This window comes from Montipora foliosa, chromosome 10 (genome assembly GCF_036669935.1).
Source record: "Montipora foliosa isolate CH-2021 chromosome 10, ASM3666993v2, whole genome shotgun sequence".
NCBI classification, from domain to species: Eukaryota; Metazoa; Cnidaria; class Anthozoa; order Scleractinia; family Acroporidae; genus Montipora; species Montipora foliosa.
Genome location: NC_090878.1, coordinates 5,232,191 through 5,259,361, shown reverse-complemented (window position 1 = coordinate 5,259,361; position 27,171 = coordinate 5,232,191). Strand labels below are relative to the sequence as shown.

Genomic DNA, 27,171 nt, shown 5'->3' with positions numbered 1-27,171 from the left:
CATCAGCCACTGGTTGATACACAACCAACATGCAACCCACATGTACAATGTAGGCTGGCAATTAAAAACATGTCGGCTGACACATGACCAATGTGTCGCCTTGGCTGACAATCATTACAACTGTATAAACAGTTATAAATACAGTTGACTGAAAGTGGGTCGACTATTGGTTGACTGTCAACCGACATGTTTGTCGACACAATGGTCAGATTGGATTCATTATCATAACTGAAGTTTTCATGATGTAAGTACCTGCATCATATTCTGTTGCTGCGATAAATATCCATAAAACTGCAAACAAAGGCACCAAATTTATCTTTATTATCAAGAACTTTATTATTATTACTATTATTATTATTATTATTATCAATCCATTCACCCCTAAACCGGCCATACTTAGTATTTTACTCTGTCTAATGACAGATGATTTTACTTGTCAATGGGGAACCCCTTGAGGGGTCAATGGGTTAATCACCCATTTTAATCCATTCAAATGGCCATACATATACTTGGTATTTTACTCTGTCTAATGCCAGACGATTTTACTCGTCAGTGGGGAACCCCCAGGAGTTAATGGGTTAAAAGAATTGAATGACTGGCATCTCAACCAGGTTGTCATTAGGGACCTGTGCCATTCCCTCGATCATTTGCCATTTTCAGCAGCTTCTTTAAACAAGTATTGCGAGATCATATTTTGTTTTGTTAAACTGCTGGCAACACAATACAATGTGACAACTTTGCAACTAAATTCGTGAAATTGCGACTAAATTTTCGTATCTTGTTGCAAAATTGTGACTGGATTTTTTTAAATTTTGAGCCCTGAAAAGTAATACATCATGGCTTGCTTTGCATGAAAAGAATCTTTAATAGTTGTAACATTGGTAAGCAAGTTTTTTCTCACCTGAAAATACTGAATGGCTGAAGCCTTTTCCGTTCTTTCATCAAACAATGAATGTTTTTTCAACCTGCCAGTGGCACTATTTAACAGGTCTTTAAAGTCAATGACATCTGGAAAAGCATGAAACATTTAAAACTCAAAAAAATAAGAAAGTTGCATTCATAACACTGTTTGGATGATCATCATCATCATCATAACATTATTACTATCACTATTACCATTATTATTATTATTATTATGCCTTCGTAGCTCAGGGGTCAGAGCACTGGTCTTGCAAACTAGCGGTCAAGAGTTCATATCTCTCCCATGGCTCTACTTTAGAAGGAACCACGCTACCGCGGTAAGAAAAGGATCTGTCACATAAATATGCCGGGGGACCACCTGGTTTGCGTGTGTCCTGGCCTCCCCTACACTGTGAACTCAGATGCCAAGTGCCATGCCATCTCCCCTTCGACCAAGAGATGTGCCCTTCCGAAGTCTTGCCGTAGTTAAGCGTGGCACGTGTTCTAGATTTACATTTGATTCATCCGTTTGTTCCCATGTGCCTTTTGTGACACTGGTTTTTTCGTCATTTTGGTTGAGATTGTCATACTAGTCTATTTGCATTAAGTTCAGCTATATTATGCTTCTATAGGATCTAGCTATATGTAATTTCGGTGGAGATTGTCGTACTAGTCTAGTTGCATTAAGTTCTGCTATAAACGAGCTGATAGATATGTAGCATATTTCCTTCTGTCTACTATTATTGTTTATTGCCCGTTTCACATTTTCAGGGGCCCTTCATCTCTGGTTCTTGCTTCACCGTCTCTGCTCTGCACATTACCTCCAGTCTCTGCAGTCACCCCGCTTCAAGTGGATCAGTTTGCTTTCGAACTCCGCCACCACCCTAATCAGCCTCTAGTTTCGTTTGCGTTGGAAGGCATAAGCCAGGGATTTTGGGTGGGCTATTTTCACCCTCGCAGGCTCAAATCGACTCTAAGAAACAAGCCCTCTGCCTATTTACATCCGGAAGTCGAAGGTTCTTATTTGGCGAATGAAGTATCCCTCGGCAGGGTGGAAGACCCCTTTGATTATCCTTCCCTGCCCGGTCTTCACATCAGTAGCTTTGGTGTAATCCCAAAGAAGGGTCAACCAGTCTTCCCCTCACGGTTCTAGCGTTAATGATGGGATCTCTCCCAATGACCTTACCATGCAGTACATCCACGTAGATCATATCATTCGTATGGTAACTCGGTTTGGTCGGGGGGCTTTGATGGCAAAATTTGATGTGGAGGCTGCCGCTTATCGAAATATTCCATTTCACCCATCCGATTGGGGGGTTGTTAGACATGAAGTGGTGGGGAAAGTACTAAGTAGACCTTGCCTTCCCTTTGATCTCTGTTCAGCACCTTATCTTTTTACTTCAGTAGCAGATATGGTTGAATGGATTTTAAAGAACTCACACAAGGTGCCAGACTTGTTGCATTACCTTGATGACTTCATCACAGCAGGGACCCGGGATTCCTCCCTATGTAGCCATTATCTCACGACAGCTAAGGAGGCATGCAAGAGGTTGGGTTTACCACTTCACCCCTCAAATGTGTGGGGCCTTCTTCCATCATGGTTGTCCTGGGCATTGGAACTGGGCTCTAACCAACAAGTCGCTAGACTTCCTGCTGAAAAGTTGGCAGCAATGTGCGAGCTAGTCAATGAGTGGCGTGCTAGGAAGTGGTGCAACCCGCGCCAGTTAAAGTCTCTAATTGGCCATCTTCAACATGCAACCAAGGAGGTTTTGCCCGACAGGACGCTCTTGCGTCGCATGATAGATTTGTCATGTTGCTTTTGAAAAAGAGACCACCCTATACGCATCAATCAGGAATTTTGCCTGGATCTTGATTAGTGGCATACGTTTTTGTCCTCCTGGAACGGTGTAAGCTTCTGGCTCTTCCCTGGCTTGGAACTTCTGGATTGCTTGATTGCGCCACTTTGGAACAGCCCTGCCGCAGCCTCCTGGTCCAGGGTTTAGCTCCATCTACTCATAAGTCATCTTTGTCTGCCCAGAAAAAGTTTTAAGAGTTCTGCAGTCAACCCGGCCGATTAAACAAGAATGGCTCACCTTGTCCAGTCGACGAATGGACATTATGTCTGTTTGCGACGTTCTTGGCTGATTCCCTCCGAGCCTCATCAATTAAGGCATACTTGTCCGCCGTGCCATCTCTTCATATTAAGCATGGGTTTCCGGACCTTCTTCTTAACTGCCTTCACCTCCAAAGAGTTGTGCGTGGTATTAAACGAGTTCAAGGTGCTGCGTCATTGACACATTTGCCAGTCACTGACTCCATTATGCTGTTGACTTTCAAGCCCTTCTTTGGTTTTCTGCGAGCTTCCAAATTCACTGTGTCTAACCTCAACAGCTTTTCTCCCTCGTGCCACCTGATGCTGAAAGAAATTGCCTTCGATTCGTTAGTCACCCCATCTCTGCTTCGTGTGAACATAAAGGTTTCAAAGACTGACCCCTTTCGCTGTGGGACTGCCATTCATATTAGTCGTGGTCATTATCCTTTGAGTGCCATTCAAGCGCTGGCAACGTATATGGCTGCACGGGGGGATGGCTTCCAGCTTCCGCATTGGTGTGGCTACTGTAGCTGCCTCATTCAAGCGTTAGATTGTTGGACTAGTAATGCTTATCTGCTCTATATACGCACTCCAGCTGAGGCCTTGGCAAGTTTATCTTTTCAGCTGTGTAGTCGCCCAGCCAGTAGGGATCACCACCTGTAGCCACTTGGCGCCTCTGTGATTCGCAGCTTCTGCATCTTATGCCAGGTAGGTCAGACGTTTTGTGTATGTCGGGTTATCTGTGGGTACCTCCGGTCCCCAAGCACTGGGATCGAAGGGTGGTTTGGTGGTTAGCACCCGCATGGTTGCCATGGTTACCTTCAGTGCAATGCTGCCAGTTGTGCTCTAGGCCCCTCCACCTTTTAGGAACCAGCACCAAAGCTCATCTTGTTGATGAGTTTAAATGGTGCTAAATTACTTTATTTAGGCAAAGTTAACCTCGAGACAGGGCTTGCTGGCCAGCAGTCATTTCCCAGGCTCACATGCTTATGTAGGGCGGCCGCTAGTCTCCAGGGGCATGTACATGTGATTGCATATATTAGCTCTGCTTGCTTGCTTGATCTTTGCGGATCATTTGCAGTCATTTCTTGCATTAGCTGTTTGTTCCTGCTCCCATCCCTCCCTCCCTTAGTAAGTATGAGGTTCGGTAAGTATTCCACTGAACTAGTTTCAGTGTGACGGTGCCTGGTAATTAGCGCTGACATGGTTGCCATGGTTACCATCAGTGCAATGCTGCCAGTCTCTCTCTAGGCCCTTCCACCTTTTTGGCACCAGCACCCAAGCTCATCTTGTCGATGAGTTTAAAACTGCGCAAAAATATCCTAGTATTGGTACGCATCAACAATCAGAAATCCGACTACATGTATCTCGAGATGTGCAGAACGTATGTACTATAACAATAGTAGGCACCGTCCTTAAACAGTACAAATAAAGCAATCAAACAAGAAATGGGTGAAGAAGGCAAGGCAGGAGATGTTTTGGGAGTGTGCCGATGTGTGGTATAAGAGGGTTCCAGATGAGGCGAGGGTGTTGGAGGATAGGAATGTAGAAATCATTCTCCAGGGGAAGGGGACTTTGCATATGAAGGGGTGGGGATGCTCATGGGAAATTTTGAATTAAACCCCTAAAGGAGACCAATCTGGGCATGGCACATGCTTTTTTGTCCCCTACAAGAGACCATAATAATAAAAATATTAAATATATATTTTTAAAAGGTCTTCTTGTGCAACCCTTCCTTTCCTGCTTTCTTTCATTTGCTCACTACTCAAAACGATTTTCCAGTGTTGTGTGCTTCTTTAAATGTTTTCATTTTCTCTCAGTTCTTCAATAAATTCATCGTTCACTGCTTTGAAACAAGACACCATTGTTTGAAAAACAGCCTCAAAACAAATTCTTCACTGTTGCTGAGAGACTGCAGAACAAAACCCCAGGGCAATTACCAAATTAATGAATAACGCCCTCTGTCTCAGCCAATCAGCATTTAGTAGCCTATTTTGCCCTCTATGTTATAAGAGAAGTAAAAAACAGTACATCTCTTGTGACATTCTTGCCCAGTTTTAAGGCCAAAGTTTTAAATTGCACAAAGTGGAAAATAACCACATGACTAATCAAAAATATAAAAACAGTAGGTAATTATTCTGCCCTTAGATCTACTCATCCATGTTCTGATTTAACATTTGTTACCTACTTGCCAAGGGTAAGTTTGCTCTAAAATAAACACTGGTATACATTTAATATTATTTTTCTTCAAAATGCAGAGGGTAATAATTGTTGGTTGACCAGGTGCTATCCAGCTACAAGAAACAATGTTAAAATCAGCACTGATCGATCAATGTTCCCGTTGAAATAAAAACCACAAGATTTCCCAGTGAAAGAATGAATTTACACATTTAAATTAAACCATACATTTCCACAACAAGTAATCACACTATTTATGCATTGGCAAGATGTGAAGTGTACATTACATATTATTTGTTTTTTCCTTTTCCATCTACAAAATACGTATAAGGAGATCTAGAAATGATGTTTTAAACATTGACTCCAATGTTTCTTGAACATTCGAGCGAATTCACTTTTGTCTTCTCACTAATATCTTCGTATTAAAAGCCTCTCCATTAAATCTTAAATAAATTCCATTAGTGTCTTCTCTTACAACTTATTTATTATGCATGAGCTGGTTGGCTTCTCTTTCTGTGAAAAAGTGTCAACACACCTCGTCATAGCCAACATGTCTCCCTCATAAAACCTCGCTTACTATTACCTTCTCTGTGTGTGAAGTTAAGAAGAACACTTGAATTCTGCTCGGGTAAATCAATAAGATATCGCAGTCGTCCCATTTGGCAATGGTCGGTGTCCCTCGTCACTTTGAAACTGGGCATATATTGATTGCCTAATAATGGAAGAGGTAAATCTTACCATACAAGTTGTGCAAGACTCACTTTTCAATTGTTTATCGTTGTTTTAAGTGCCGTGCTTAGGTTGTTGACTCACCGCTGCGTATGCGAATATCAAGCGAGTTCTTTGTATTAGTCTCGAAAACATCAACGACACAATCTCCTCCGTCTTGCGTGGAAAGCGAGTGGTCTCCTGAGACAATCTGCAGCCTACAGTTTCGAAACGACTGCGACTTTGCTCCTGTTCTAGCATTCATTGGTTGGTCCATGAGAATTTTGTGGAGAAAGGTCAATAAACTGAGAAAACAAGCGATATCCACGTGCGGTTGTCACGAAAAATTATTTCTTCACCATTTGTTATGCGGTATTCCAAACAAAAATATAAATATCGCCGGCTCCTGTTTGAAACTCGGATCCATACTCTTTGGGCGATTGGGCGACAGCAGAATTGTGACGTAAACAACTTCCCGTTCTGCCTCAATAGTATGAAGACCTGTAATATTGGACAATACAGCTGCAATGCAGCTGCCCACATCCCAAAGAATTCTTCGCTTTTAAGTTTTTGCTTTTACTTGAAATCGCGTATGCGTGTCTTATATTTCAAAAGCTTAAGTGCTTGTGATATAGTACTCCGGCGTTGCGGTTGGAAACCCGCCACGCCTTTTCACTAATTGCCAACGAGTCAGCCGAGCGAAGACGCGAGGCTGACGAGGCGGCAGGCTTAATAGAGCCGAAGTGCGAGAGTGTTGTGTATGCAGAGAAAAATTCGAGCGCCCCAGAGAAAAAGTGTAATGTAAGACAAAGTTAATCTCGTACCCAGATCTCCCACGGTCATACGGAAGGGAGATCTGGTAAAGTTCGATTTCGAGCATGCTCATTGCCAGCGAGGCCCGAAATACGTTAGGAATGAATATGGTTGCTTGCTGAAGCAATGTTGGAATACCAAATACCTAATTACATGAATAATTTCCATAAGAATTTCACGCTTCTTCGTTACGTAATTTTAGTCAATTGACCATGACTTCCACAGTCGTTTGTGTAAATTTCGGGATAGAAGCGGAATCATGAGTCATAGTTTAAAATCTTTTAAGAATCACAAATCTTTGCTTCAAAAACTGGGCAATCATCAATGACAACGACACTGAGGAAAGCTCAACAAAATACAAGCATGAATCCCGGGGGGGGGGGGGGAGGTACTCAATCATATGGGCTATACAGAGGTATGTGCGGCCCCAAAGGGTATGGTTTTCAGCCGTTTTGGTCATAAATAGGGTATCGATTTTGGCCAATTTTCCGCCATTTTGGTCATAAATAGGGTATCGATTTTTGCACTTCAGTCTTGAATTCGTTTTTTATTTAGAAGAAGCTACTTCTTTATCATGTCCCCCTTCTTCCATCCGCGCTTTGCCTTCCTCTCCCCCGGCTGCTTCGCAGGTTAGATAACACCAACAACAAAAGCCCTTCACAAATTATGTTTACGGTAACTGATGGCACATTATGTAACCCGTGTTGTGGAACTCTGAGCTCGAAACTTTGACATGCAGTCTTATAACCTACCTAATAAAAGCAGAGAAACATTGCCTTTAACATTGGTCTGAACTAGGGAAATAATTATAAGGCAGGTCTGCACCAGGGTATTGATTTAAGGGTCAGGTCATAAATAGGGTATCAAATTTTTGGTCAGGTCATAAATAGGGTAGGGAAAATCGCAGATTTTGGTCATAAACAGGGTAAGGGTTTTGGGAAGCGGGCCGCACACCCCTACCCAATTTTTCCCCCCGGGGCATGAATTAATTACTTCCGATAAAAATAATGTACAAAACCGCTTTTAAAAACCATGAATCATTGAGGTAAAAACCAAGAAATGAAGAATACATTAAATTACTAGTAAGACTCGAATGATTTCGCCTCTATCCTCGATTGGAAATGTCTTGGTATGAAAACGTTGCAATTGCCTCAGAATAGATAAAACATGAGTTTTATCAATGTTTTAATGTTAATAAACTGTTCCTTTCTTCACTATTATCGATTATTGATGTATTGATATTCGCTTAATTTTCCCTCATGTTATGTTTGCGACATTTATTAGGGTTACTGCTTAGTATCTGGCTAGAAATCGTCTTCTCACTTTTTCCTCTGGCCGCGCTACAGCCATTTGATGAGGGCCAGAGTTGCCTCCTTCGTGCCCAAAAGAATTCTGGGTAATTCTGCCATTCCATGACAAGGGAAGACCCCCGGTTGTCATTTCATCGATTTTTTTTGTAAGTGTCGGGCCACCCAGTCCTACCGGCAAAACACAGCATCGATTGAAGTTTTAAGATTTCAAAACTAACGCAATTTATATCGGTAGGTCCTGGAATTCGTTTAAAGTAAGGCCAGAGAGACAACTTCACTCTTGAACCGCCATGTTTACAACAGAGCATTTTAGGCATCCCAGTCTGCATGAAACCATCTCTCACCTCTGTCTCCAGAAGACCAGACACGCACGGTTCCTACATCTACCTTTATGCCTGTACAATCAACTGAAATGTCAATTCCTTACAAAAACCAGCATATTTTTTTTGGTATGGTACGTATCGGAGAGCCAGAACATTTGCGCATACGCTAACAGAATGTTTGAGCAAGAGAGAAAAACGCAGTACCTCCAGACGTGGCGCTGGAGCGTCGTACCAAACGAGTCATCCCGGGATTTCGGCCCTTGCGATCGATTTTGGACACAGTTGGCCCTTCGCTGCTTTCTGCTACCGACCTCGCCTCCCGGTACGGCATTGAGGGAGAGATATGTCGGCCCCTAAGCCATATGAGACAAAACCCACGCCTACTCACAGCTCCAAACCGCCCTTGTCAATTTAACGTAGGAATTCGATCGCTTAAATATACAAGGGAAAAGTCATTTTATCTGTCATGTGGTAAGCACTGAAGGTCGCAGATTACAAAGTGTACGCACGCGCCCCACTAAAGGTAGCATACATACATGCATGCATAAACGTTACTTCATCTCGAATTTCAGAATAACTACAAGAGCTAATATCTTTGAGACATTACATTTACAGCTAAAATACATAGCATATACAGATACATAATAAATACATAATATCAGAAACCCATAATGGGTTTCTGATAATATTTAAAGATAAGCCGCTGTACCAAATGCGGCCCTCGATTCTCTTTTGAAACCAGTAAACTCAGTGGTACGGATAATTTCAGGTAGCGCATTCCGCAACTTAGCTGATACGTAAGAAAAAAGAACTAAGAAACATAACTGGTTGTTCTAGGTTTATTGAGGGCAGAACGTAATTTTCGCGAAGATCATGCCTAAAAAGAGGACGGGAGAGAAAACATATTTTTTATATATGCAGGAAAACCCTTAAAAAAAAAACATACTTTTATGAAGTAATATGAGGAGATTTTGAATGCGCTTATTGTATAGAGATGTAGAGTTTGACTTTACTAGTAAGAGAACAGGTAATCTGCAAATATAAATCTGGTTATTCTCTTATTTACATTGTACCGTTCCTTTGACAAGAGGATCACAGCGGATAAAGCACAACTTTGTTTCGAATTTTCTATGACAAAAATTTGTTCAGAAATCAAAAGTCTACGTTAACTGCACACACCAGGGTTAATGCGAAATTCGCGAAATTAAAGTGTGGCGAAAAGTTCATATAATTTGGCCAAACTATGGAGAAAATATTCACTCAAAACGCCACCGCACACTGGGGGAACTTGCTTACACCAACAGTCGCGAGTAAAACTTTGCTAAGCTGGTAGTAGTGTGCGGCGCGTTTAACATATACTTAGGCCCCTTTTGATAACAGGCAAGAACGCCAAACAATGAATAAGAAGGAAAGGTTACGTTTATACAAACGTTGGCCGTGTAGCACTTATATTTTAAACAGAGTTAACTGAATAGAGTGTAATGTGAAGTGCTAGACTCTGGTCAGAGTTTTTCTCCGTCCTTGTGTGGGCCCATTACCATCAGTAAGGCTAACGCTCACATGGTTCACATGGGATAGAAATCTTGCCATAGTGCACCCCCTCCTAAGAAAAATACTGGATCCGCCCCTGAATTAAGAGTGAAAGTGCGTCTACTCCATAATATTTAAGTTTTCCAAGTAAAATACTGTGATCGACAGTGTCAAAAGCTTTCTCCAGATCTAGAAGAAAGTCCACCATTCAGTTGACTATTGTCGATATTTAAATATATACCAGTCGCTTTGAGGAAAGCAGTGAGAGTTAAGTGCATAGGCCGAAACCCATGTTGCGAACCTGCCAGAAGATATTATGCTCAGATAGATAATCATTAAGCTGAGATAACCTTCTCAGTTATTTTAGTACTAGCGAACGGGAGAACAGATATAGGCCTATAATTATTTGGATCTGACTTGGAACCTTCCTTAAATACGGGAGTTACTTTTGTAGTTTTTCAATCATCCGGAAATATACAGCTCTTAATAGGAAGGCAAGATGCTGGTGCCTCTTGGAGGGCGTTCAATTTAATGACTGAAATATTTTATGAACCTCATTGATACTGCGTAGGCCCTCTAGATGTTGCGTATGGGTGATATATTCAGTGAAGCTAGTATCCACGGCAGGAATGTCATTAGCCAATTGCAGCCCCACATGCGTAAAGTGATGATTTAATACATTACTGATTTAACTTAAAGAAGAATAAGTTTCATCCTCTATTTTAATATTATTTATCTCCGTGTGATGGCAATTTATTCCAAAATCATGTTCACCGCTTTCCAAGATTCCCTAATGCTGCCTACAGTTTCCCTAAAGTATGTATTATAATACCAAGCTTAAGCACATTAATGCCTTCGTTAACTTTGTTCCGAGCGACTTTACACGCCTGCCATTTTCACTAGTTTTAATTTTTTTACAGCTATTTTCTTAAGTTTATCTCTTTCAAACATTGACCTCTTTAAATATGATGTTAACCAAGGATTATGACAATTTATATCTCCTTGATATAAACTTCGGGCAAGCGATAGTAGACGCTCCGTGAGCGTAAACTGGGCTGCCTGCACCCCAGGGGGAAAACGACGATGTTTATGTCCTTGGGAGATGAAGGGTCAACAGAGGGCAATACGCTGGATATCCCTGGACGGAAGCTCGAGTTCGGAGAAAGTGTCCACAGTTGACATTTGTCTGGCCCATTTCAATAGCGTTGTTCAGGGAGCAACGCCCAACGAGTGTGATTTGTCTTTTTGCGACCCAGATTTACCGGACGTTTACAAGGAATTTAATTATTTGCGTGGTTTTACAACGACATTCTAGTGGATTTAGCTGTTTTCTTGGTAGCTGTTTTGGAGTGACAGCTTTTGTTTACCGGGGCTTTATGAAGATTAGTTAGGGTAGGGTGAAGTATGATTAATTTTAAGGATTGGGAAAGATAGAGGGTTTATTGTGGTATATCTCTGGGGTATTCACTAGAGGATTTTACTGCTTATGCATTAAGTTGCAGTCTGGGGTGACCTTCCCATACCTAAATGCTTCTGAGTATGAAAGAAGGATAATGAACTATTTCGTATTTCCTTTGCGAACTGGCGCATGAGCATCAGAGATCTTAAGAGACATTTCTTTCCAAAGATCCCATGCACAATTTGGGTCATTTTCATGTTGAATTATGTCCCACGACGCCAGGCAAAGCTCATACATGAACATAACAATAATCATAGCACTCCTTTTGGGGAAAGAGAATTTTCGTGAGCGAATGTGAGAATGATATACAAATATGAAATGAATTTGTTGATAGAACCCATTGGGAACTCGGAAAAATCTGAGCCCCAGATGGGACTCGAACCCACGACCTTCCGTGATCTAGTCGGATGCACTGGAGACTCTATGGTGAGCAAGGGTGAAATGTGGGTCTTTGACTCGAGCTCCATCACGCAGCTACAGAGTCAAATAACGACTGACAGCATAGTTCATAACTGCATCGTGCAGTCACCTTGAAGCATATCTAATATGAGGCCAACCAACCACCCAAGTGAGCGAATGTGAGAATGATATACACATATGAAATGAATTTGTTGATAGAACCCATTGGGAACTCGGATTTTTTTTCCGAGTTCCCAATGGGTTCTACCTATTATTTGTTATAAATAAGTCTATCGTAGATGAAGTTCTATTAGTCACTCAAGTAGGTTCATCTTGATGATAGTGATATAAATTACATAATTCAATCAAACGTTTTGTGTGTGACTCAAGAGTTGAGGCACCGACATCACAATTAAAATCCCCAAAAATGCTAGTTTCGAGATTAAGTAATTCTAGTCTTTCAACAAGAGATTAAAAAAACTATCATGGGATCTGAGGTGGAGGCTGGAGGCCTGTACCAAGTACCAACAATAAATAGCAATAAATAAATAGCAAAAAAATTGGCCATAGATTGTTTGTCTTTTTTTCCTACTTAATGAAGATGGTGTCCGTATCAAAATTATGAAATAATTTCACGATCATACTCGTTTCATCATCATACCCGTTTAGGAGTAAATAGCCATACCTTTGCGAATTAGGCTCAGTGTATGTGGAAATGTGCCATATTGACAAAGAGCGCGCGCAAATGCAAGCGCAATTGACGCTCGAAATAATGCAATTGCGTATTCATCAAAACCGCTGGATAAAAGTACAAAAGATGCATCTTTACAGGGTTGCGTACCAGCGACAATTTTTAAACTCTTATGTTTTCTTTTCTTTCCTGTTGGTATTTTTGAACATTTTCCTTCCGGTTGAGGCTAAACCCTATTTAAGGTTCCTTTTATCTTTTTATCCAGAAGTTTCGTTGAATTTCAAAACTGGACCATTATCCGCAATCAAAACTAGGGAAGCGTAAGGGTTTTTCTTTTTTAGCTAAATTCGAAGAAACTGTGCAGCGCGATATTGCAGATGACTGGTAAACGAAAATTTAACTTTGCGCCCGAGAATTTAAAATGTGAACCAGACCAGACCATCTTCATCAGTGGTTTGAAAGCGACCTTGCTGACGCCTGAGGAACATAACTTTTCCTTGCTAAATCTCTTATCCTCTTTCATTTGACCACTAAATTATCGCAAAACCATGGTCAGGAGTTTTTCACACTCCCAGTGGCATTTTTTTTAATATCCAACAAATCAAGGAATTGTTGGAGGAAGCCACTGAGGCCACTTTCTTTCCATGGCATTCCAGAGGGCAAGATGGTTTTACCCTTTTAATACATCTATGAACTCAAGGTACCCTAGACAATTATTTACCACCGTCCATTTCTCTGAACAACTTCCGAAGAACGTCTGCAGGCTAACCCATTTTCCAATGCCAGGGAAAAAACAGCATCTTCAAAAAGTGTCACCCATCAATGCAGAATGCCACTCTTTTAAGAGTTTGATCTCTCTTTAACTGGAACTTTTGCTGAGAATTACGATTTAGTCTAGAAAGTACGAAGACTTGGTGAAATGCTAAGTGTCCAGTAAAAGAATGTCTTCAGCTTCAAACTTTAGCTCATCCAAAAGTTCAACGATATCATCCACCAGTTTGTTTAAACTGGAACAAAAAAGTAAGAAACAAAACGAAAATTAGATTAGGAGCTAAACGTTTGAATGTGGCAGCCACTTGTGTAACAGAGGAAAATGTAACTTACTTCTGTATCCGTAGCTCTCAAGCTGGTATCATTCAGAGCCAGTATCAGCATCCTTATCCATCCCCACCATACCATACCTCCCTACACTATCCTCACTACCTCTTAGTGCTTCATGTTGTGGGCATTTTAAGGCATCATTAGGCACATCAAAGGTAAGATGACACAGACTATATAGTTACTAAAGATTGAAAGGGGGGCCTTTAGCACCAAAAACTGGGCTTGCATTAAATTCATTTGCAAAGGATCAACACCCCAATTTTTTTTACACTGTTTTACACAAAAGACAAAAGCAATCACAACCTCAACTTATGAGCAACAGCTTCTTCAGTGGTCGTAGGATCTGGAGAATCAATACCAGCGGCATTTTGTTCAGCTATCTGCAGTTTTGCTGTCTGTGCAAGAAAGAAAGGAAAAGATGCCTAGTCAAGAATTCACTGATCTGATTCAGTGACTGATTTGACGTCATAACCTTAACTTGGTCCAAGCACAAAATTTTAGGGGACCTCACTTTTAGTAAGGCAATAATATTCCTCTGACGTTTGGTTGTAGTAAACTCAGTGAGATACAAAGATCCAAGTCCTTTCAGGATTCTCAAGGTCATCGTTTAAATTTAATACGAAAGTGTAAAAGGCAGTCAGTGTAACTCATTTAAAGTTCCTATTATGCTTATTTTTCCCTGTTTTTTAACTTTTCATATAAATATCTACAGTGTCTGGAGTGTAGTACTTGATTTATACACAAAAAAATTTGGACAAACCAGTTAGGCCCTGACTACGAATGATGTCAAAGAAGTAACTTGATTGCATCTCTTCAGAAAGAAAAAGTGCAAGAATAGAAGTCTTGTTGAAAATCTAGAGCTTTTTGTTAAGTCTTTATAGAAATGTCAGACAATAGTTACCCTTGAAATGCTGTGAATGTTCTGACAATTCAGAATGGAATTACAATGAATTACTTGAATCTCTGGGTGTAATAGTCACCAATAAATTTTATAGTCTATGAAGCATTCCTAGAGAAGTTATCATACAGAGGAGACCACTATGAAGTCAATCTACCTTTGAAGGCCACACATCCACCACTGCCTGGTAATAATAAATTAAGTTTTTGGGGATTAAATACCCCCGGTAGTCTGTTGAGTTGACTTTGCAGGGAGCCCAAGGTGCAAAGGGAGTATGGTATCATCATTACAGATCAAAGTCAAAGGGGAATAATATTGTTGAAGTTGTAGAGAAAGAGGCCAGTCTGGGTTCAAATGGTGTCCATTACATACCTCACCATGCAGTTGTCAGATGAGACAAGTTAACTACAAAGCTGTGCATACATGCAGGTTTTACTCTTACGCCAGACATTTTTGACATTATGTTAAGATTTCGCAGTCACAGAGTTGCACTTGTCTGGGGCATTGAGAAGGCTTTCTTAATGGTGCATATAGCTGAAGCATATTAGGGACGTGATTCAATTCTTATGGATTGATGACATTGATAAGGTTGAGCATCACGTTACCACTCTGAGATTTACATGTATAGTATTTGGTGTATCATCTGGTTCATATTGAATGCTACTATCAAACATCACATAGAGCAGTTTGAACAGCGTGATCGTGCCTTCACAAATGTTCTTACATATTTGATTATTTGACCTCTGGGGACAGTGATGTGGATAGTACCTTTGAGTTCTATGTGAAGTCAAAACTGAGACTGAGGAATGCTGGGTTGAATCTGTGAAAGTTTGTGACCAATTCACAGGAACTGCGAAAACAAGAATTGAGAACAATGAACGACTGGCTTTCAAAGGAGAAGATTCTCAGCTTACAAGGAATGCTAACAGAGGTCAGTGGTGGTTAGGAGTGAACTGCATGGGTTTTGTGATGCTTCTGCAAAGGATTAGGGCGCAGTGGTTTATCTGGGTGTTGAGAAAACATCCGACACCTCTCTCAAATTCAGACCATACCATGCCTAGAGTTGATTGCAGCTGTTGTCCTGGTTAGACTCATGGACAGTGTTAGGCTGCACTTATGCCAGAGATCAAGATTACCAACTTGAAGTTGTTATGCTAGACTGACTCCAGGATAGCCTAGAATTGGACAACTCAGTGTGGGAAGTTTGTGCAGCACCGTGTAGATTGGATAAAAAAGTTTGTATCTGCAGAGTGCTAGAAGCACTGTCTTGGACCAGATAACCCAACAGACCTGCTCTCTAGGGGTATGCATTGTTGTGAATTGCAGGGTAGTACCTTATGGTGGAGTGCCCCACATGGTTGACCAGTCCGAGGGTCCAGATACTGAAAATGAGGTGAACGAACAGTCATCTCCTAAGGGGTGCCTTGAAGAAAAGAAGGCATGTGCCCGAAAGGCAGCACTGACTGGAGAACTTTCTGCACTTTGAATAGTGAACCTGCATCATTGAATAATGTTCTGCAGTGTGAAGCAATCAGTAGCCTTGGGCATCCTCTGTGGTTTACAGTCCCATAGCTATGAAGTTTGTCAAGCTTCTGAAGGCCAAAAGAAGAAGGAACAAGGGAGAGACACTGGAGCAAACAACTTCAGACTTGGAAGAGGCAGACCTTTGCTGGATCAAGGAAGTACATCAGTCTCTGAAGGGCAAGGAGAAGTTTGGATCTTGGAAACAACAGGGGAACTTGTTTGAAAATGATAAAGAAGTCGTAAGGTGTTGGGGGATACTTGGAAATTAAGAGGTGACAAATTCTGCAAAGTACCCCATCTTGCTTGACACCAGCCACCACTTAACTGCACTTGTCGTTTGGAGTTGTCACAACAGAGTTATGAATGGAGGTGTTAAACCTTTCACCCCTAAACCAGCCTAAAGTGGCCATGGGTTAAAGAGACACTTGCTGAATGCTGTTGGAGGGCGGTTAATCATCAGAAAAGTGTTGTTCAAATGTGTGGCCTGTAAGATGTTTGAAGGGAAACCTTATAAGACACCACCACTGCCACCCTTGCCTAGCTGCAGAGTGAAGGAAGCTCCGGAATTTACCTTCATTGGTATAGATTATGTAGATTAAGTCTGCAAACAAGGTGGATCGGAAGGTGTGGATCTGTTTATTTCCCTGCTGTGTCATGCAAGCTGTCCACTTTAAAGTTGTTCCAGACCTGACCTTGGAAGCGTTTCTATGATGCTTCAGAAGATACCATGGGGAGTGTATGTGATGATGTCATTGATAGGTCTGCAAGTACACTTGGGAAAATTGTGGTTTCTTACGCATGCTTGTAGCCATCTTGTCATTTGTGTGGAGTGTGAATCTATGGAATCTGATGTAATCTTCAGGAATGTAAAGTCTTTTGGGGGTTGCAATCTTAGGAAAATTGAGTTTATGAAACCTGAATAAAATACAGTCCAGAGAATAACATTTGTTTACAACTCATCAAATGCTTCAGAGATGAGTAGGTTAAAGTGTGATAAAATACAAAAGTAATTAACTAAGAAAACTTCAGACATTACTAAACAACGAAACACTGAAATGGCGAAACGAAGCACCAAGACACCATGTATGACCCCACAATACATTGAATACTAACCAACAAAGGTTGGATTTGAGATTAAATATCGTTGTAGGCCTAATTAGGCCTAAAACGTTATTGCTCCTAATTCATTGAGATTAAGATTAGGATTCAGATTAATACCGAGATTAGGAGCAATAACGTTTTAGGCCTAATTAGGCCTAAAACGATGTTTAATCTCAAATCCAACCTTTGTCTGTTAGTATTCAATGTATGGTGGGGTCATACATGGTGTTTTGGTGCTTCGTTTCGCTGTTTTGTTGTTTAGTAATGTCCGAAAACTTCAAACTTACCACTTCTAATTTCTCTTTTTCTTTGATTTGTATTTTTCTTATAAGATCAGCAATGTTACTCTGTCCACTTTCTCTCAATTTTGATTCAATGGTGATAACTTCATTTGATATATTATTAAATGTTTGGGTCACACTGTGTACCAATTGCCGGTACGATGGGAAATCACGCGCTGGAGCAGTTTCAAGATATTCCTTGAAACCACTGAAACGAAACAAAATGTTAAAGACTGTTAACACCTTCACAGTAGTGGTATGACTTGTCAGTGTATAAATATATCACTTTATCAACACTGGCCTTAATCTAAACTCAACTAAAAACTAATCTGTTAAATCTATTGTCTGGTTTTCTTGCTTTCATCATTACTGGCATGTTGATGGACAATAAGAATACACCTCACATTAGCTCCTTTGTTCGTCTACAAGGATTTTTTCATTTACAGACCATTGTCATCAGAGTCTCTTGGGAGGTATCACCCCACTTTCCGGGCTCTCTAAGGGATAGTTTACACACCACCCACAAGCAATATTATTGCTGAAACTAGCATTCATTCATATGGCTTTTACCTGTGAAATGTTTGGTACGTCTTTACTCTTTCTTCTTGCAAGCAAAAGAACCTTTGTATTAATTCCTTGTTGCTCATACCAAACCGAATATAACACAACACATACAAAAGAAGACGCGAGTAAGTCTGTCATGTGCTCGCCCGGTAAAGCATTCATGTTAGGCCCACAAGACGTCCCATCCATACATAAGGGCCGATTTACACGATACGATTTTGTCGCATGCGACAAGCTCACGACAGGCCTACGAAATGACTTACGATTGTCGCAGCGTTTTAAAACATGTTTTAAAATGCTACGACATTTTTTCTGACGTACACAACAATCGTAAATCATGTCGTGGGCCTGTCGTAAGCCGTTGTCGCATGCGACAAAGTCGTACCGTGTAAATCGACCCTAAGAAATTTTCAGAGCATAAATTATGCTATATCAGGAGCTCATCAAGAGGAGCCTCTATCTCCCATACTTGGCCTCGGAGTCAACCCTTTCCCGAGAAGATTTATTCATAGAACACCTCCCTTGGGAAAGCACGCTCACTGTTGTAAAAGCCAATCAAAACAGAGCTATCTCAGCGTCAAGGGAATGATGATACTTTTCGCGGGAAAAACCTGTTCCTAAAAATAAATTTACTCGGGAAAGGGTTGACTCAAGGAATTAGAGGAGATAGGGGCTCCTCTTGATGAGCTCCTGGCTATATTCATCTCTATGTAAATTTACATGAACTATCACTCTAAGAAATGTCAGCTTCACTTTTATGTACTTCACTTTAAATATGTTATGAGGTGTCATAAAAAACCCTTTCCCCTAACCTGCGATCAGGCGTACTTTTCTTTAGACATGGTCTAAAGTACGCCTGATCGGAGGTTACTTTCCCCTTGATTTCCATAACATGGCAGGTTGGAACGTATAGAAAAGCAGGAATCCGGAACCGGAATTTGGAATCGGCTACCGGAAAGTCAAATTCTCTTTTTAATTAATTAGTCCACTGGTGTAACCGCTGAGAAAATGGTGATAAAATCGATCACCTTAGTTTTTTTTAAAGGCGAATTTACCTCAGGTGTAGAAATCAATGTTCAGCCATTCTTCGCGTGGACACTCGCGTTGTTACATGTACTCCATGTAACAACGCGAGTGTCCACGCGAAGAGTTAGTGAAAATTGTTTTACTTCTAATCTTGCCCCTAAAAATGACCACCGAGCGTTAGGGCTCTTCGTCAGGGCAAATATGGGAATTTCGGGTTGATACTGAAGGTTTTTTTTATGGTGAAAATCAATCAAGATGTTATTACCAAACAAGAGCTTCCAGTCACAGGTAAAAACCTCATTGTCACTGCTCCTCGAACTTAACGCATTTACCGTTCAAACCGAAAATTCACAAGCCAAACAACCCTGGCCTCGGATGTTCAAAGGATAGATGACACTATCCACCGGATAAATCACTATCCAACTGATAGACTCTAAACACCAGCAAAACCATTTGAGTTATCCAGTGGATAGTCTAGTGATTTATCCAATGGATAGCGCTATCCCCAATTTCTCATATACACGATATAATTGTATTCAACGGAAACTCTTATTTTTGTATTTTCCTCTGTTGAATTATTTATTGGCCAAAAAAGCAGTTTTTTTCAATTTGGGAGAAGAAAAAAACATGACTCGTCCGCCTGCCTATTATGCAAACGTGAGAATTTTGTGAACTTAAACAAAGTTAGAGTCCCATTGGTTGAATCAATGACACCTGTCATCCATCAAAACGGTCAAAACCACGTGGGTTGTGGTAGTCAATTAGCGAGCACGGCAATTCGGCGGTTTCCTTTAATTTTTAAGTGGCTCAAACCAGTTTCAACACTTGAAAGAAACGTTCTTATTAGAAGGACTGACACTAGAACACTTTATCACTTAACAGCAATGTTATGGTACCATACCAAACACCAATTATTGCTGAAAAGGATTCGGTCATTTTTGAGACGTGAAAAGATACCGTGGCAGCAGGAAAGCCCTGCAAAAACACCCCGTACTTCGGTTTTAGCTGCTCATATCTCTAAAACGAAGTCCGTGACTCCCATTTCTTATCTCTGAAATGTAATCAGCATTCCAGAATGAATTTTTCTGAAAAGGTTAATTTATTTTTAACTTTGCAGAGAGTTTCATCTTGACTTGTTGATTATTTTTGTGCAATAAAAAATTGGAGTCATTGCGTTCGTTTTTCAGATATGAGCAACTAAAGCCATTTATAGGCTGTTTTTGCAAGGCTTTCCTGTTGCCATGGTAGCTTTTTTACGTCACAGTAATGACTGCATCTTGTTCAGCAATATTGATGTTTCACATGGTACCATAACATTGCTGTTACGTGATAAAGTGTTGTAGTATCAACCCTTCCAAAAACAAGGTCTCTTGAAAGTGTTGAAACTGGTTTGAGTTACATCAAAACTTCGTGTTATACGCTCCTCAAGGCACGGGTCGAGTGTGGCAGGAACACATTTGTTGTCCTTTTTTTATTTATAGTTTCTTCTACTTCGCTTTTTTCAGTCCGTCTAAGCATTCACAGAAACAACAAGCTGAAAATAACTAAATTTGGGTAGGAAACAAAAGATTGACTGATACCGAACACAACCAAGATTGTTGTTTATAATAGGTACGGTCATACTAGCTATTTTAGCCATGGGCAAAGAGGAAGCAACTTTTTGTGCGTGACCGATCTTGGGTTAATTCGAACCCAAACCCAGCTTAGACTTTGGTGGCCCAAAAACCTTTTAGACACCCTAAAAGATACCAGATCCCTGATTTTGACCCCTAAAAGATACGACGATCATCCCCGCCCGTTGCCAACCGGAATCTACCCCCGGAAATCTATGAAACCAGGAGCCCATAATGGGCTCCTGGTGAAACACAAGAAACTACTGGTAAAAGTTTACCGTTTCCGTGGGCAATTTATCAGCTTGTGACTGCAGGCATGGAATCGATCAAAACCAACGCAACCCCAACCCAAGTTCAGGAGGTTTCGCGGTCACCAAATAAAAAAAAATCGCTTTATAATTCAATCATCAAGCTGTTACCATCCTGGTACATGGTTTGCGCATTGTTAGGTAGTGTCCTAATATTGAGGTTGGCATAGTATTTATTAAACAATGCGTCAACCAAGCTTTACGTCACGGCCAGATTGTCCCTCGCGATTAATCTCACGCGCCTTTCCCACCGCATCTGGCACCCATTATAAAAAAGTTGTATCTCTCTTGTCTTTCCTTTTTCTGGAACTGCCACGAATACTCGACAACAACATGTTTTAATTGCGTTCACTATTGAATCGATTTTTTATTCAGGATTCGCGAATTCCTTACTGAATTTTAAATTTGCGCGGGCCGTCACGTGAAAAGAGGTGGAGACTCATGTCACCATGTAATGGTGATCAGGGTATTGTCACATTATTTTGATACACATGCATGGGATTGAATCAAGTGTCAAATGCAGGAATTTCCATTTGTTGTAAGGAAATGTTGGTCAATATATATAAACATATGTAGAACGTATTTGCGAAGGTGGGTTTAGCATGACAGGCTCTTACCCCAGAATAGCTGCTCGAGAAAGACTGGATCGACGTGTCGTGCTAAACATGGCGGACGGCCCTAACTCTGCTGAAACATATAAAGAGATTCAAGAACGATTTGTAAGCAATCTAAATGGAACAACTATTCTCGAAGTTGGAGTAGTCGCTAGTACTGCTCCAGTAGCTGCTGTGTTTAGGTCTTTTATATTCAGTGCGTTGTTTTTTAACAGAAAAGGGCACCTCTCGAAATGGGTGTTTTTGTGGTGAGTAAGTGATGAGATGTGTAATCATTTAGCAATAAAAGAAAAGTGTATAATTATGAAAGTTATATTCTTTGTATAAATATTTGCACATATAAATATATATGAATTTGGTTATTTTGATTTTTAGATAGTCTCGATCGATGTAGATAGAGATTTTGATTTATGCACCTGTCAGTTGGGGGAAGGGGGTGGGGGGGGGGGGGGGGAATGTACAATGAGCGTTATTTTCATGTTGTAGGATACCCTAATTACATGAGGCACCTCACATTAGATCCTCTGCAATGATGCAGAGGGGACATTTTAATTCATTGTAATCAGTAGGCATGTCAAAGATTGACCTTGACAGGTGCATTACTCAAATATCATATTGTGATGATAACAGAAAGTAGAATGGAATTTTATCTTGGTTATTATTTTTATATTCTAATGATTTATAGAGCCTGGATAACTAAAGAAGGGATAATAGAGCAAGTTTCAATCAAGTGTCGTAAAACCAAAACCAAAGTAATTAAGTACTTTGGCCAATCAAAAAGGACGGAGACAATCCAGTGAACCAATCAAAACTCGAAGTAATTACACGTAGCCGACACAAAGTGCGGGAAAATGTGTATGCGCAAGCCATGATTGGTTTTGGTTTCACTTCTGATTGCTTGAAAAAGTGGTGCAAGAACTTTGAACCAATCACTGAGTGAAGTAATGCAAAACCAAAGCAATTTGCTAATTACCTTTAACGCTCAATTGAAAACTGCTCTAATGATAACAGTAACCCATTAAATGTTTGTGTTTTTATATTGCAGCATGGGTTTTGCAGTGGATTACCTCACCTTAATAGTTCCTGTTCTTCTGGGAAGCACATTACTTTCTGATCATGTGAAAACATTGATTACAACTTGTTTATTTATCTCTTTTGGTGTGTTACGTTTCTGTTCTCTAAACAAGAACAAAAAGCAGGGAAAAGAACTTTTTCAAAGTATCCTTTCCTCTGACATGTCTGGGAAAAGACCTTTCATTGGAGCTTTCAGAGCATATGTGTTAATAGCCACATCTATATCTATACTTGCTGTAGATTTTGTCATCTTTCCACGGCGATTTGCAAAAACAGAAACCTACGGAAGTGGAATTATGGATGTTGGTGTTGGAGCATTTGTTATATCACATGCCATTGTCTCAAAGGAAGCAAGAGGTGTCTTGCCAAGTGATATTGCTCTTATTTCAGGACTTTTCAAGAGTCTCAAGTCTTCCTTCCCTTTACTTGTACTTGGTATTGCAAGATTTATTTCTGTTAAAGGCACAGGTTATCAAGAACATGTCAGTGAATATGGTATTCACTGGAATTTTTTCTTCACATTATTTGCTTTGAAGGTAAGGAAAGTTTCTTTGCAAAAGTAATGTCGTTCTGGAAATTGAAAAAAAAACTGTGTTGCATTATTAGTGATAGCCTGCGTAGAGGGTAGGAGACAAACAATGAGCAGCAAAGCCGCACAGAGAATTGGGAGGGACGCTTTGAAAGAGTTTACAGTGCTCCTTCCTGTTCTGTGCACGGCTTCGCTGCTTATCATTGCCGCAACTGCCAGCTATTCAAGCTGTGCTTGTGACACTATAGGAAAGGTATCATCATCCTTGCTCTTTGTCTGTTGTGGCACAAATTAGTAACAAAGCTTGGCAGATACTGTCTCATCCATCATGCATTTAGTGATTTAAGTCCTGATAGCCACTGAGAGCATTGCCATACTTATTAAAAAACTAGTATTACTATACAAGAAATGGCAATTTAACTCTCTTTCAAAAAAAAAGAGGCTGAAGTTAGTAGTGTTTGACTCCTTTTATATCTGCAAAAATTGTCATCATTTTTCTATGTGCATCTGTGAACATCTCTCTTTTGAAAGGTCATTACACATCTTTAAACTCTAACAAAGCTCATAACTTTGTCCTGAATCTTGTTCTGTGGACTGTTTAGAAATCCTTGATTCTGCCCCCACTAAATGTGATCAATGTCTTTCTTGTATTCATTGTAGGTGTTATCTGCAGTAATTATTAGAGTTATTCCTGGTGACAAATGGTATGGTATTTCAGGACTGCTACTAGCTTCACTTTATCAGTACATTCTCAGCTGTTATGATTTAAAATCTTTTGTATTGCATGGAAGACTTGGAAACAATTCACGAGAAGGATTTCTGGATGCAAACCGTGAAGGGCTCTGTTCTTGTGCTGGTTTTTTGGCATTGTACCTCATTGGTGTTCAGTTAGGAAAGTTTCTCTTTCAAAAAAGGTGCGTTTTGGTTTAAAGATCAATTTTTTAAAAAAAACTAAAATTACTACTCACAACAATAATTAAGGAAATTAATGGTAAAAGCTAATGTTAAATAGGTGCAAACCCTAGAACAGAATATTGCTATTTTCATTGAGATGATCATTGTAAACAAACAACCAGTGATTTTCCTCACTGTAGTACATCACTTGTCTGCAATACCCTCAGCCAGGGAAATGCAGGTATTGTGCAATTCAATTTGGGTGTGGAAGAACCTGCAGGGTTCACCTTTCACGTTTTTGGGGCCTCAATTTCAGACAAATTTCTTTTTTTTCCTTTTGAATGCCTGCCAGTCATGAAAAAGTAGTTGAGGAGAAGAACAATGCCACCTATGTTGCATCTATATAAGGGCAATGTTCTCCTGCAAACATTAATCAATCTTTCTTTTTTAATTTTAGTTACCCTTGGGTTTTGGGAGACACATGGTGTTATTTGTTAGGTCCCTTTTCAGTAATAGGAAAGCTTTCTTGTTTTAAGACCTTAATGCTGGGAATTATATTCATTTAAATAGTTGTACTAAGGTCTAATAGATGTAATTCTGAACAGGAAGACTCTCTCTCTCTGTGATATTATTTTCATCTTAAGATGGTTGTTGTTAGGCCACTATAAAGGTCTCTCACAACTGGAAGTTAAAGAAACCACATAAATGCATGAGAATTTTTCAGGTGTCAATAAGAGAAAATATTTCTTAAATTGTTCAATTTATTAAGTGTAAGGATCACTTCAGTATACATTTTGTAATATGATGTTTTGTCATGTACACACAGGAACACTGTTGGACAGTGGGTGAAAGTGCTTCTTGTCCTTATCACAATAGACGTTGTCTTTTACTTCTTTGTCCAAGTATCTCAGCTGTTGGTTAGCCCTATATCTAGACGAATGGCAAATTTATCATATGTCTTGTGGCAGGTAAAGACTCATTTGACTCTGTACCAGCACCTGACATTTTGATAAAAGGGTAATAAGTTGATGTAATTGTGGTATCTTATACTGCACTTTGAACTTCCTATAACTAGGCAGATACCCTTTGAAGTCAACTCCCAATGTCTGTTGTAGGTCCCATTGTGTCTTTAACCATTGACACCTGAATGGCCCTGGACTGCCCCCATTTACAAGTAAAGTTGTTTGGCATTAGACAGAGTAAAATCTATCAAGTTTCACTCCTAGTAGTCAATGGATTAAAGGAGACATAATTTTTGAGAAGATGTAGAGGTTGTTAACCCATTGACTTCTGAACTTCCTCTCATTGATGAGTAAAGTTGTTTGGCATTTATAGACAGAGTAAAATCTATCAAGTCTCACTCCTGGCAGTCAATGGGTTAAGAAATGTGTTCCCCTTATGGAGACGTATTTGACATACCGGTAATATAAAACTGAAACAGGACCTTTTCCAAAGCAGGACATATAAATGAGACTTAAAGTGAAAGAAAAATCTTTTGGTTTCCCCTTTAATAAGTTAGTCAGCTCCAGAAGCTTGCTAAAATATTGTCAGCTGTGTGCTTTGGAATGGTTCACAGATTTTTTAATGCCTTCCCACTTATGAAGCAGCTGCAATAATATTATTGTTTTTAGTGGACATTAGATTCCTTCAGGGTATCATTTTACTATTGATGGGGTAAAAGTTAAGAATCCGATCCCACCAACGCGTGTCGGCTGTGTCGGTAGTGTGTTGGCCGACGTGTCGGTCGTGTGTCGGTGGTGTATCGACCGACGCGTTGGCCGACGCGTTGGTGGGATCAGATTCTTAACTTTTACCATTGATGGCACACATTTCACAACCCCATGTGGTGTGATCACAGTGCCCTACAAATATCAATCTAGTTGGCTAAAATGTTTTTTACTATGTGATGTTTAATTAATGTTGTTTTTCCTTCACAGGTTGCATATAATATCCAGATTCTGTCAAGTTTCTTACTTGGAGATATTGTAATGTCTGTTGCAAAGAACACATTCCTGCTCAAGGGTGCAGTCCTTGGAGGATGTCAAGTTTGTTTCCCAGAAAAGATCCAGGATGAACCAAGGAAGACACCTTCACACACTGAAGACATTATGCCTTGTACATGCTTGATAGCAGCTATTAACTGCAATCAGCTTTTTTACTTTTTATTGGCAAATTTATTGACAGGAGTTGTAAACTTTTCCATACAGACTGTACATTGCTCCACGAGACAAGGATTTCTTATAGTCTGTATTTATTTACTTATTTTGAATCTCATAAGCTCTATCTTACATCTTAAGAAAATCAGTTTAAAAGTTTGAATAAATAGTTGTAAAACATTTTATATTTCATTGCATCAACAGTGTGGTTTGTGGACTGTTTGCAACACATACTCATCAACAACAGTGTGGTTTGTGGACTGTTTGCAACACATACTCATCCCCCTACCCCTTGGTTTACTTAAGGTAGCCAAATGTAAATACTGATCTCTGAGAAGAAAGGAATTTGACTTTCGCCTGAGTTTTGTGGGGAGACGACGGAAGTGCCAAGTTTCAAGATCTATTTGTTCCATCACTAAGGGAAAAATAATATTGCTTTTGCCCCCTAGTGATCCATGAAGAGAGGAATGTTATAAACTTTCATCAATAACCAATATAAGACCTTTTTAGCTTTTATGTTTTGATTTCCCATTTCAGACCATGTAATGTTCCCAAGTGAATTTTCCTGTTCTCAAGCGAAAATGTCCTCATTCAGGATGATCTTGCAAGTTATGAATGTAGATGCATACGGGTGCATAAGACGATGTGTGAAAGAAGTAGGGTCCTTAGATATAGTGATTGTCCTGTGGGTTACCTGTGTAACAGTCTGGAGTAGTATTAGGGTGAGGAAACAAGACAATACAGTGACTTATATCAAAGTACTATGGTGTTCAGGACCATTACAAACTATAAAATCTATTACAAAACAGCATTGTATGTTAATTAAACCTCTAGAAATGTATAATTTGAAGTATCTCTGAAGCCAATTTTAAGAACATTTTAAGAACACTTTCAGCCTGATTTCTCACCAAGGACCCCTCAAATAAGAACACGATCAGCCTTAAACCTGAAAAAAGCGTTCTTATATGCGGGTGTTTACTGTATGGTTGTGGGTTGAACCTTACAAAGGAATGTTAAATAGAACACACAAGGCAAAAAAAGGATTACAGTAGAGTTAACGGAATTCAAGAATGACTATTTGAAGG

The 27,171-nt window shown here is 40.0% G+C and overlaps 3 protein-coding genes across 5 annotated transcripts in view; 1 reads left to right on the top strand and 2 right to left on the bottom strand.

The window, feature by feature from the left end:
* The window catches only part of LOC137973916 (histone-arginine methyltransferase CARMER-like), a 39,602-nt gene extending 33,339 nt beyond the window's left edge, over positions 1 to 6,263 (bottom strand). For both annotated transcript variants that reach the window (XM_068820812.1, XM_068820813.1), the window contains exons 1-4: positions 5,984 to 6,263; positions 5,754 to 5,882; positions 902 to 1,008; positions 253 to 291 (exon numbers count right to left, since the gene is read on the bottom strand). In XM_068820812.1, the coding sequence (XP_068676913.1) occupies positions 253 to 291; positions 902 to 1,008; positions 5,754 to 5,882; positions 5,984 to 6,155 (447 nt within the window). In that variant the 5' untranslated portion in view covers positions 6,156 to 6,263. The remainder of the gene's footprint in view (positions 1 to 252; positions 292 to 901; positions 1,009 to 5,753; positions 5,883 to 5,983) is intronic.
* A 6,486-nt stretch (positions 6,264 to 12,749) lies between these two features.
* LOC137973806 (required for excision 1-B domain-containing protein-like) lies at positions 12,750 to 18,348 on the bottom strand. Its single transcript, XM_068820691.1, has 4 exons — positions 17,879 to 18,348; positions 17,315 to 17,516; positions 13,808 to 13,899; positions 12,750 to 13,410 (listed from the first exon to the last, which is right to left on the bottom strand). The coding sequence occupies exons 1-4, from the start codon at positions 17,953 to 17,955 to the stop codon at positions 13,326 to 13,328; spliced, it is 456 nt and encodes a 151-aa protein (XP_068676792.1). The 5' UTR covers positions 17,956 to 18,348; the 3' UTR covers positions 12,750 to 13,325.
* Positions 18,349 to 21,465: 3,117 nt separating this feature from the next.
* LOC137972450 (phosphatidylinositol-glycan biosynthesis class W protein-like) lies at positions 21,466 to 26,266 on the top strand. Of its 2 annotated transcripts, XM_068819195.1 has the most exons (6): positions 21,468 to 21,538; positions 21,649 to 21,681; positions 22,479 to 23,043; positions 23,697 to 23,950; positions 24,757 to 24,898; positions 25,868 to 26,266. In XM_068819195.1, exons 3-6 carry the CDS (start codon positions 22,480 to 22,482, stop codon positions 26,246 to 26,248), a joined length of 1,341 nt encoding a protein of 446 aa, XP_068675296.1. In that variant the 5' UTR covers positions 21,468 to 21,538; positions 21,649 to 21,681; position 22,479; the 3' UTR covers positions 26,249 to 26,266. The 2 variants fall into 2 exon arrangements, with proteins under 2 accessions (XP_068675295.1, XP_068675296.1); XM_068819194.1 differs by having other exon boundaries at positions 21,466 to 21,681.
* Positions 26,267 to 27,171: the final 905 nt, after the last annotated feature.